At 32.0% G+C, this 12245-nt stretch overlaps 1 protein-coding gene across 1 annotated transcript; it reads left to right on the top strand.

Annotated features, from left to right (window-relative positions):
- The first annotated feature begins 883 nt into the window (after positions 1–883).
- LOC124840537 (plastidal glycolate/glycerate translocator 1, chloroplastic-like) lies at positions 884–6572 on the top strand. The gene is made up of 8 exons (XM_047316604.2): positions 884–1242; positions 1317–1632; positions 2225–2486; positions 2692–2807; positions 4652–4761; positions 5564–5741; positions 5942–6071; positions 6260–6572. Exons 1-8 carry the CDS (start codon positions 967–969, stop codon positions 6408–6410), a joined length of 1539 nt encoding a protein of 512 aa, XP_047172560.1. The 5' UTR covers positions 884–966; the 3' UTR covers positions 6411–6572.
- The last annotated feature ends 5673 nt before the right edge of the window (positions 6573–12245 follow it).

Genomic DNA, 12245 nt, shown 5'->3' with positions numbered 1-12245 from the left:
ATTGTAGGCATACATGGTTCTACCTCGTACACTGCTAGAAGGTCCCTCTGGTATGATATGTCCAATATGCAATAGGTTCCTTTGTGTATTTTTAGTGACTTTAATGTTGTTCTTCAGAGGTGGAAATATGTCCCTAAAATTTGGAATGAAAATGTGTTTGGGAATTTGCATACTGCTGTGGTTGAGAAATAATAGATTTTGGACTTAATACTGCAACAATTAGATAATTCTTCAGTACGGGAGATAGATTCCCTTCTGAATAAGGAAAAAAAGCCATGGATGATCTTAATATTGCTTTGGATTTTCATGTTATGTTGTGGAAGGAGAAAGCTAGAATGAACTAGGTTGTGGGTGGTGATAGATATACTTTTTTTCTTTCTGTGGTTCAAAAACGTATTAATGCTACTGTATTCATACACTGGTTGAAGGGGATTTGGTTTTGGATTATGATACTGCTAATTACTGGATTTTGAATACTTATCTTTCTATAAACATATATGACAATCTTGTGGGTTACTCTTTCTCCCTTTCTTTTGTGTTGTGGAAGTTTTGAGTATTCTCAGAAAATGCTTCCTGTGGCTCGTCCAAAAGATTCTTCTTTTCCTTCTGATGAAAGGTTGTCAAAAATAAGTTTTCCTTATTTTTATCGTCATTACTTTCAGTTTTTTATATAGAATAATTTTAACAAAGAAAAACTTTCTTTTTATAAATTAATCTTTTTTTTTAGGATTTGGTTTATTTGATTTAATTCTGCGAACAAGTGTTTAATTGCTTAGGTTGATTTTGATCTAAACAGTGAATTATGAGTTTTTCACAGTTTGAAGAGGATGAAAGTTTGATGGTTGTACACTCTCATCTCATCCCACCCATTCAACACTATTTCTTCTTGTCCATACAATTTTTCTGTCTCTCTCGCTTAAGTCCCACAAAAATGTGAACTCTTTCTCTCTTCGTTGAATTCGCAGGATGTCCACCTCTATGCCGGTTTCCATGGCTACATCAGTGTCACACTCTCTACCCTTTTCACTTCCCAAACTGAAACCACCCGCTCTCTCCCCTTCACTCTTCCGCCGCACGTTTTTCCCCAACTCAACTCTCAACACCCTCTCCGGCCGCACCATTTCCTCCATTACTTTCCCACCAAGGCTCACTATCCCAACCCATAAAGCCAGGCACGTGCCGCCAAAATTCTCCCAAGCCGACACCGGAAACACCTCCAACTCCTCCTCGCTCACCCACACGGTCAGTCCTTCTTCTTTCCACCTGTCACTCTTTCATTCAACGGATACCATTTCAGCTTCTGTTTTACTTGTTAGGTTTTTGGTGTTCTTCACTTGGTCGTGTCCCTTGGCCTTATTCTGGCGGCGGACAAGTTTCTGAAGCAAGCATTCGTGGCCGCTGCTATCAAATTCCCGAGCGCCTTGTTTGGGATGTTCTGCATATTCTCGGTTCTGATTACTCTCGACGCCACCGTGCCCTCTGCGGCTACGGCATTGGTGAGCTTCTTCGAGCCGGCGCTTTTGTTCATCCAGAGATGGCTTCCGCTTTTCTATGTTCCCTCTCTCGTTGTTCTGCCCCTTGCCGTCAAAGATGTTCCCGCTGCCTCTGCCCTCAAAATTGGCCTTATTTTAGGTCAAAGCTTCTTTCTTTTGTTTCACGCTGAGTTGCTTTCCAAGTTGCCTTTTTGGGTTGATGTCCAATTTGATTTTCAAATGCATTAGACGATGTCAGTTCTTGAAAATGTGAAATATCTATTTTAGGTTCCATAACTTTATTTTGTCATTCAAATTTAACTTGAAAAGTTAACTTTCACACATAACTAGGGCTATTTTGTTATCAAGTTATAATATTGGTGATTAACTTAAATTTTTTACACATTCAGGACTAACTCAATTTTTTCATTCTTTACCAAATTAGTCATTGCTTTTATCTGATAGCGATTTTCGACTGAACTACTGTTTTATTTGGTCTTCAGTTTGAAATGATTAGTTCCTCAAATTACCCTTTATAACATATCTGTTTTTTTCGGTGCCAATTTGATTATTCAAAGTTAGTTATTAGATACTATCAGCATTTTTCACAAACTTCTTATGGCATTTTAAATTATAAAGGGTCAAATCTGCCCTCTTCGCCTTTTCTTTTCAAAACCTGTATCTTTTTTTGTATTATGATGACCCTATGCTGATTAGTGTTGCAAATTACTGATATTTATGTTTTTGTTCAGTTGGAGGATGGTTGGCTACACTCTGTGTCGCTGGTTACACGGCTATAGCAGTAAGAAAAGCTGTGAAAACAGAACTGGTAGAAGCTGAGCCTATGGGAAAGCCGTCTCCATTTTCTGCCTTTGAAGTGTGGACATGGACTGCTGTTCTCATTATATCTTTTGTTTCTGCATTGTTTTACCCTACATCACTTGGTACAAGTGCCAGAACATGCCTTCCGTTTTTGCTTGCAGCCACAGTGTTAGGCTATATGGTTGGCACCGGGTAATTATTTTCCTTTAACTGCTGCATATACACGTAGACCATTCCTTTTTCCCTTGAACAAAGTTTCTCCTGGAAAGGTATTAAAAGAAGAGAGCATTCCTATATGCATGATGATGCTATTGAAATTTTCTACTATCTGTTATGTTATATTTGGAATTTTATGTTTTCTAATTTTTCACTAATGCTTGCTATTTTTCTTTTTCAGGTTACCATCGGGTGTGAAAAAGGTCTTCCATCCTATAATTTGCTGTGCATTATCAGCAGATCTGACAGCTTTAGCTTTCGGGTATTTTTCCAAGTCAGGGATTGAACCTGTGCTAGGTATGGTTGGAAGATAACTATTAGTTACTGTATTATGTGAGTGTCTCTGAATTTTGGATCCTGTTTGCTAATTACAACTAGGAAAAGAAATTTGCGATTTAAATTACTAGTTTGGAACTTAATCTGACTATACAGTACAGTGTACATACTTGTAATTTATGATAACCATTTGAAATCTGCTGCAAGTTGAGTAATAAGTAGTAGAACGTTTGCTCTTCAAATCAGGTTTGTAAAATCTTTTTAGTAGGACAATGAAATATCAAATGACTTTCTGCTAATATAAAGGTAACTGCAGCTATACTCGACTGATATGGTTTGATATACTGCCTGATAATTATGATAATGTAAAGTTATGTCACCAAAGGGCTTTCAGTTTAACGTAGCAGAGTGTGATGGAAATTTATCAAAAAGTACTATTATGTAATGGCATAAATTTGTGATGAGTTGTGTCTTATTATGTATAAATATCAAGGAGTCAATAGTGATTTAAGGTCCGTTTAAGATGTCATATTGTAGGAATGCTGGTTCACTCTAGTCAACATGATATATGTAATAGATGTAATGAAAATAGATTAAGAGTAAATAGAGTGATTTTTTTTTGTGTAGAAATATTCTTCAATATGCTTTTTCTAAAGCAGCACCAATTTTACTTGGGGTATGCGAGCCACAGATTCCTTTAATATATGTAATAGATAATGAAAATGGCTTAAGAGGAAATAGAATGATTTTTTGTTTGTAGAAATATTGTTCAATTTCCTTTTTCTAAAGCAGCACCAAGTTTAGTTGGGGTGTGCGAGCCACAAATTCATTTAAAGGTCATTAGTCGTAACTAATGAATTCATGCCTCAATTCTTTTCACCCAGAATTTCTGGAACTAATCATAAACACTGTTAATACTACCATCTTTTGAGTGCTTTGTTTGCTTACTACTAGGCAAGTTTTTGCTTGGAGAGAGTTATTGTTTTGTAAACCCCTACACTACTCTTATGTCATGCTTAAGCTAGATGAGAAAAAGTTCTGATTTAATTCTTCCCCAAGCTAATTGTTGCTTTGGTTATTTGCTCTTTTAGGAAAGAGTTATGCCTTTATATATCTCTTATATATCTCTTATATATAAAAGAGATATATAACAGAGAAAACAGAAGACAGCTAGTTTCATTGATTCTTGTTCAAATTTTTGAAAACATAGATTGAATACAAGGTGACATTTTTGTAATTAAAAAGTGAAAACAGAAAATGAAAATAAGAAATAAAATAAATTCTAATTTGAAGGCTCTTTGAGTTAGTTAAATTAATAATTTCAAAGGGAACCACTAAAAGGTTGAAAATACAAAATATGAAGGGTCTCTTTATGTGTTTAGCCTAAGGGCTAAGACATAATAGTTTACTTTAAATCCTTGTTTGTGCAAGAACTATCAACAAGAGCCATCCCTACTACATCCTTCCATTATATGGATAACCAACAATATGCATCCTTGTGTCCGCACTAAAGAAGCTCCCAGCTTCTGCTTCTGGCACCCTCGACCAATATATCTATATTATGATACAAGTTGTGTTCATGGTGCTTCTTGGATGTAGCTGAACCCATTAACAGACAAAAAATTATTTTCAACTCAACATGGAACGATCCTTCTTCAAGAATAATTAGAAATTATAATGGTTCAGATGTCTAGTTGCATATAGAGTAGGCCTGCCATTTGATTTCAAATGATTTTTTCCTTTATCTGTCATACGAAATGGTTATTGACTCTGGTCCCCTGATCCTAAGCAATTCTTTTATTTGTGCTATTTCAGCATAATATATCTATACTTTGTTTCTGTTGATTATTCTTTCTACATCATAGGATATTACCTTACAAAGGCATCCTCTAATCCTGGAGCTGGTGATATTTTAATGGGATTTTTGGGATCTGTCATTCTATCATTTTCCTTCTCTATGTTCAAGCAAAGAAAGGTAACCATCTAAGTTTCCCAGTAAATAAATCTTACACTGCTGTAAAAAGATTAAGCAGATGAATACAGTGTGTTTATACTGTCAAATGCTTATGGTATTTTACAATGACAAATTGCAATCAAACTTATACCCGGGCAATGTTTAAGATGTTATTTCTGAGTAGCTAATGATATATAGCAACAGTCCAACAAGTGAGTATATCAGTACTCTGTCAATTTTTTTTGCACATTTAACCCTTGCCAGCCTCCTGAAGATTAAAAGCCTGGATTGGTGATTTCATTTTGAATAATTTGACTAGCATTCATTAAACTTGAGCAAAAGTACATAATAAATATTTTATTATCGTATTGCGGAGATGTGAAGCCAAAAGGGATGGACTAATGAAGAGGGTTTTGGGTAGTTTGAAAAAGGTAATCCCCAAAGATGTCTTGATACTAGCTTTTTTCTGTTTTTTGTCTGGATATGTAATTTAACTTGGTTATGCTACTAGAAGCATACCTATTATCTTTTTTTTTTCTTTTCAGTTTCTTTCTAAAGTAGCTAAGACCTTTGATAGGTGAATGGAATAGTCATTGGCTTATATGGAGTTTGATATTTTGTGAATATTATATATGAATTCAATCTTGAGAGAGTAGATCTATGAGCATATCATATACCCTTCTGCGCATAATATTCCATTTGGCAGTCATTAGCATGATTTATACCCAAATACCGAACTTGCTTTGCAACATTTTTTGGCATCTCAAACACATGACAGCTGAATCATTTTATCATTGGCTACTATTTTTCCCATCATTTTCAGCTTGTGAAACGACACGCAGCTGAGATTTTCACCTCTGTCATCATCTCAACAGTATTCTCACTGTATTCAACTGCCTTAGTTGGACGTCTTGTTCAATTAGAACCATCTTTAACTGTGTCCATTCTACCCAGATGTATCACAGTGGCATTGGCCCTCAGCATTGTATCTTTGTTTGACGGTAAATATTTTCCCCACACTTTAATCATTTATCTCCATAATCTTGTCTACTCTGGAACTTGTTCAGAGTTGTGGAACAAATCCGGAAATCATGCAGTCTTAATTTTTTGAAAGAATACATTCACAGTGAAAGCGACACTAAAAAAATATAGGTTGTTTGTTTTCTCGTAGTTCTAGCTTTGAAAATTTCCCTGTTTGCAGGTGCCAATTCATCTCTCACAGCAGCTGTGGTTGTTTTAACTGGTCTGGTTGGTGCAAATTTTGTGCAAGCAACACTTGATAGACTCAGTTTTCGTGACCCAATTGCTCGGGGAATAGCAACTGCGTCCAGGTATATTATGTGATAGATGATTCTGATGAATTTTTTGGGGACTGTATATGATTCCCATTGTTGGGTTAAACTTATTATGAAGAAACAATTGCTAATTTGCCACCTTCATGAGGGAGTTTCAAAAAGTAATCTATATCAAACTTGCAATAATAGTTATTTACATGCTCTTGACTAAATATTTTTCACAGTGCCCACGGGCTTGGAACAGCAGCTTTGTCTGCCAAGGAACCTGAGGCTCTCCCATTTTGTGCCATTGCTTATGCTCTTAATGGTATATTTGGATCTATTCTTTGTTCGATTCCGGCTGTCAGAGAAAGCTTGCTTGCAATTGTGGGCTGAATTTGTCATTTATGTGACCACCTGCCGCCATTCATTCCTTCCGTAATAACCCACAGTGCTTATCTGATGGCTGCACAACAATGTATAGGGCAAAATTATGAACCATTATGTCAATTGTATAGATAACAATTATCCATTTATTTATTATTTATTTATATTCTATGTCGGCAATTGTCTATGTTGGACCACATATTTTTAATTGTAGAGTTCTCTACCTTAAAAATATGAAAAATTCTGTAATAGGGCATGATGAATGAATATATTCAACTTTCCGAATTAAAATTTCAAATTATAAATTAAGTATTTTGCTTAGCTTGATTTTTTTAAAAATTTTAAGCCTGGGTGAGGTTTGAAAAAGAAAATAGACATAAATAAATGAAATTGATTTAGTCAAATAGTTTTTATAACAGAAACAGTAATATAAGATAAAAATTATTCACTTAATTAGAATTTTTTTTTCTTATGTTTAGTTATATGATTCACTTTGGATTTTTTTTTATTGATTCAATTGAGTTCTAATATGTTTTGAATATAGGTAATTTGGTTTCTTTTGATAAATTAGTGTTAAATTAGTATCTTTTGAATATTTGAAGATGTATAACATTTTTTCAAATGATATTAATTTAACACTAAGAGATCAAATTGACTTTAATTAAAAAGAATATTAGATTGAATTGAGTCAAAGAAAATATAAGAATTAAAATAAATTATAGACTTAAATATAAAAATAAATTATTAATTAAATCAAATTTATTAATAAAAAAGGATTAAAAATAATTTAGATTGAGATATGCATAACGTTTTCCTCATAGAGAAAAGACTCCGGTTGCATAGGACAAAACAATATATGTTTTTTTATCAAAAAAATAATATGTGATCCTTTTACATCTATCAATAGAGCAAAAGATGTATAAAAGTTATGAGCACTAATGTTTTTATAAGATAATATAGAATAAAAAAATTTAAATACTTTCATAATAGCTATTGTGATTGTTATGTATTTTCTTTATATGAATAGGTTGTATTTATATATAAAAAGAAAAAGAATAATAAATCGTATTAAAATAAATAAATATAATAATAATAAAAGATATTTATCCATAAACAACATTTATATATACTTCGTGGTGCTTTAATTTAGTTCATATATAATAATAGTCTTCTTTAACTGCTTGCAACTTTGAGTAAGTTTGTGAATTTAAGTCTCTTAACATGGTTTGATATTGATTCATATAGGTTATATCAGAAAAACTCAAGACTAAAAAAATTTTATTGAAGAAGTTTGGGGACAAAAAAATCTACAGAAGTGTCAGGTTCAATTGATAGACTTTTTTTTAAAAGTCATTTTAAATAGAAGAAAAAATGCAATCAATTTTAATATGTGAAAAATCTAAATATTTTTAATTTATCAAAAAATTATATACAAACATTTTAATTAGACTAACATAGATTTTAAAAGAAATTTCAATAAATTTGGTTGTTTGTTTATATAGAAAAATTACACAACAATATATGATGTTGAAATTCTTCACTAATTAAACATATTTTTAAAGTATATAAGATAGTCATTTAATTTTAGGTTAAATCCCTTCCAAAGTCCCTATTTATGTGGGGAAAAAATCTCCTCTAAGTTTTGTCAATTTAGTCCTTTATATTGAAAAATTAACTCAATTGGACCTGTTAACTTAATTTAATAGGGTTAAGTTTTTTATGACTTGTGAGATTTACGTGGACAATTTTTTTTATAGAGAGGGAGGGAGAGAAAGAGAGACCGACATTAAAGAGAGAGAAAGTGATTTCCCAGGGATGAAAGGCATTGTCTTTGTAGGCATAAAGGGTGTGAAACTCCTCGTTCCAGAAAACGATGTCGTCAGGTTGAGGTTGCGCCTCTCTGGTGAAGTTACTGGCTATGGCGTTTCTAAGCAGGGGCCTTCACCAGATCGCACCAGGCTGCGATGTGATTGGCACGTGGAGGATCCATTGGAAGTGGTGATTCACCAGAAGAAGAAGCACCAACGAGGGAAAATTCGACTTATCGGAAATTCTATTATTAAATCCCATTTCAAAAACCCTATTATTAAAATTTAATCTTTTAAGAAATGCCATGTATAAATGTTTCAGCATGTCACGTTTAAAAAACTTACCACTTTTCTCACTTCATCAAAAACTTAACCCCGTTAACCAAATTTAATGGCAGGGGTCCAATTGATTCAAATTAGCAATTTTTAAGACTAAATTGGGAATTCTACTATAACCGGGATTGAACTCGAAAAAACGCATGAAAATAGGAACAACTAAAGGGGTTTAACCTTAATTTTATTGTGCAAAAGTTTCATCTAGATCTGAATCAAAACCAAATAAGATAATTCAATTTGAAAGTTTAAAATAATGAATTTGTGAATAATAAGTTTATAGGCTTTTTATTATATGTTGCTTATTTATTTTCTTTTTTAATGTATCATTTAAATTTATACTTAAATTCTACCAATTATTTATTTTTCTTCAATAATCAATATATATATATATATATATATATATATATATATATATATATATAATATTTAGTCATTATAAAAAATTTAGTGTGAATTTTACTATAATTAATTCAATATTTTCATATTTTGACTAGACTCCATTTTGTCATGTTTGAGAATTTATCACAATGTACTAAATACTGTATTATTAAATGTTATAGGTTTTATTCTTTAAAAAATTGATAAAATTAATAAACAAATTATAGTCAATAAATATATTAAATTATATATTATATATTTTGTTTAATAACATAATAATAAGTATGATATAAAAATATTAATTTAAATAAAAAAGTTACAAAATATTATATTATCTAATAAAATTATATATATATATATATATATATAGATATATATATATATATTACTAATGATAAATTTGTATTCAAGTTATGATTTATTTATAGTAAATAATCACAAATAAGAGTTTTTAAATATAAAATTAAATATTAAAATAATATAATAATATCTTTAAAATACAAAGAATATAAGTTAAAACAAGTATATATATTATATATATATATATATATATATATATATATATATATTAATAATTTTAATGAATTCTAAGTTTTAAGGTTAAGGGTATTTTAATAATTTTTATTCTCAAAACTAAATAAAAGAAACCTCAAACCCTTGCTCATCTCCCTCATTCCTCTCAACCCTTCCTCTTTCATCGCTCTCACTCCAACATTTTCTCTCTCATCCTATGGTAGCCCCAACTAAAAAAAATCAGAAACATTGCGGTTAAACAATCTTACAAAAAATGATTTTATAATGAGTTTTCATTTTATAATATTTTTCTTATCTAATTTTATCCAATTTTCACAATCATAAAGGAATTGGTAATTGACCTGAAAAAAATCAGAAATACTGCCTCTTAAAGAATTTCTTACAAAAAAATAATTTTATAATGAGTTTTCATTTTATAATTTTTGTCGTATATAATTTTATCTAATTTTCACAAGCATAATGATATCCGAAGGAATTGGTAATTGGCTTTGAGGGTTTTGTTAGAGATCGATGATTCAATATATGCAGATGATGAAATTAGAGAGGTTAGTAAAGATGGTGAAATTGAAGAGATCTTTTTAATGAACATTTGCTTAAAGGTGAATATGTCAATGACTCAACTCTTTACAAAGACAAATTGTTTAACGACAAGTGTTTCTGATTTTTTCAATTGGGGCTACACTAGGGATGACAGAGAAAAGGTTGGAGTGAGAGAGATGAAAAAGAAAGGACTGAGAGCAATGAAAGAGGTGAGTAAGACTTTGGAGGGTTTCTTTCTTTTTTAGTTTTGAGAATGAAAATTATTAAAATACCCTTAATCTTAAAACTTAGAATCTATGATATGTAAGGACTAAAACCCGGTACACAAACATATATATATATATATATATATATATATATATATATATATATATATATATATATATATATTAAAAAGGAAATGTTACATGATGTAATGACAAATTAATCAACATAATAAAAAAAACTTTAATGTTTATATTAATTATACTAAAAGTCCAAGCTTTCTTCTCGGTTATTGTTAACGTAAAAAATATTATTTTTAAATTTTACATAAGGATAATTTTTTGTCTACTAAAATTCGATACACATTATTAAAACTCCATATATATATATATATATATATATATATGTATATGTATATATATGTATACATATACATATATATAAGGTTAAGGGTATTTTAATAATTTTCATTCTCAAAACTAAAAAAGGAAAAAAAGAAATCCCCCAAATCCTTACTCACCTCTCTCATTCCTCTCAACTCTTTCTCTTTCCTCTTTCTCACTCCAATTTTTTCTCTGTCATCCGTACTGTAGCCCCAATTGAAAAAATCAGAAACACATGCCTTTAAAAAATTTTCCTTTGTAAAGAGTTAAGTCATTGACATATTCACCTTCAAGGCAAAGGTTCATTCAAGATCTCTTCAATTTCACCATCTTCACTAACCTCTCTAATTTCATCATCTGTATTTGTTGAATCATCATCTCTAAAAAAACCCTACAGGCTAATTACCAATTCTTTCGGATGTCATTATGCTTGTGAAAATTAGATAAAATTATATACGACAAAAATTATAAAATGAAAACTCATTATAAAGTCATTTTTTGTAATAAATTGTTTAACAACTGAGTGTTTCTAATTTTTTTCCAGGCCAATTACCAATTCCTTTGATGTCATTATGCTTGTGAAAATTAGATAAAATTAGATTAGACAAAAATTATAAAATAAAAACTCATTATAAAATCATTTTTTGTAAGAAATTGTTTAACAGCGAGTATTTCTGATTTTTTTCAAGGTCAATTACCAATTCCCGATTATGTGCAGAGCCTTCTCCTTATCACTCAAAGACGAAGCATTAGAGTGGTATAACACTCTTCCCCCAAACACAGTGGATTGCTTCGCCACGGTGGAAACCCTTTTTCAAAGGCAATACGCCGCCAATCGTAATCAGGAAGTAACACCAGCAGAATTGGTAAATACTAAATAGGATAAAGGAGAAACTTTGAAGGCCTTTATGAAAAGGTATATTGAAACTGCACGGCGAGTTAAAGAGGTAAATCAGCTTTTATCATCACCAATTTGCCTTCATGTCTAAGACCAGGGTATTTTGCTGAAAAATTGTATGCGCGACCGCCAAAAACTATGGAGGAGCTCCAAGAACGAATAGCTGAATTCATCCCGCTCGGTAAATCCCGCTCGGTTAATGTCGAAGGTCGAGAGGTAAAACCCTCTCGGTTAATGTTGAAGACCGAGAGGTAAATTCCTCTCGGTTCCTGTTGAAGGACGAGCGGTAAATCCCGCTCGGTTAATGTCGAAGGTCGAAAGGTAAAACCCTCTCGGTTAATGTTGAAGACCGAGAGGTAAATTCCTCTCGATTCCTGTTGAAGGACGAGCGGTAAATCCCGCTCGGTTAATGTCGAAGGTTGAGAGGTAAAACCCTCTCGGTTAATGTTGAAGACCGAGAGGTAAATTCTTCTCGGTTCCTGTTGAAGGACGAGCGGTAAATCCCGCTCGGTTAATGTCGAAGGTCGAGAGGCAAAACCCTCTCGATTAATGTTGAAGACCGAGAGGTAAATTCCTCTCGGTTCCTGTTGAAGGACGAGCGGTAAATCCCGCTCGGTTAATGTCGAAGGTCGATAGGTAAAACCCTCTCGGTTAATGTTCAAGACCGAGAGGTAAATTCCTCTCGGTTCCTGTTTAAGGATGAGCGGTAAATCCCGCTCGGTTAATGTCGAAGGTCGAGAGGTAAAACCCTCTCGGTTAATGT

This window comes from Vigna umbellata, chromosome 1 (assembly GCF_029865625.1).
Source record: "Vigna umbellata cultivar VRB3 chromosome 1, Vumbellata_1.0, whole genome shotgun sequence".
NCBI lineage: Eukaryota > Viridiplantae > Streptophyta > Magnoliopsida > Fabales > Fabaceae > Vigna > Vigna umbellata.
Note: the sequence above shows the minus strand (reverse complement) of the source record. Positions and strands in the feature narration are given on the sequence as shown.

Coding starts and splice junctions, on each gene's coding strand:
- LOC124840537 (XM_047316604.2), top strand. CDS start 967: ATGTCCACCTCTATGCCGGTTTCCATGGCTACATCAGTGTCACACTCT. Junction 2,808..4,651: donor AGGGATTGAACCTGTGCTAG/GTATGGTTGGAA, acceptor TCTACATCATAG/GATATTACCTTACAAAGGCA. Junction 5,742..5,941: donor CATTGTATCTTTGTTTGACG/GTAAATATTTTC, acceptor CCCTGTTTGCAG/GTGCCAATTCATCTCTCACA.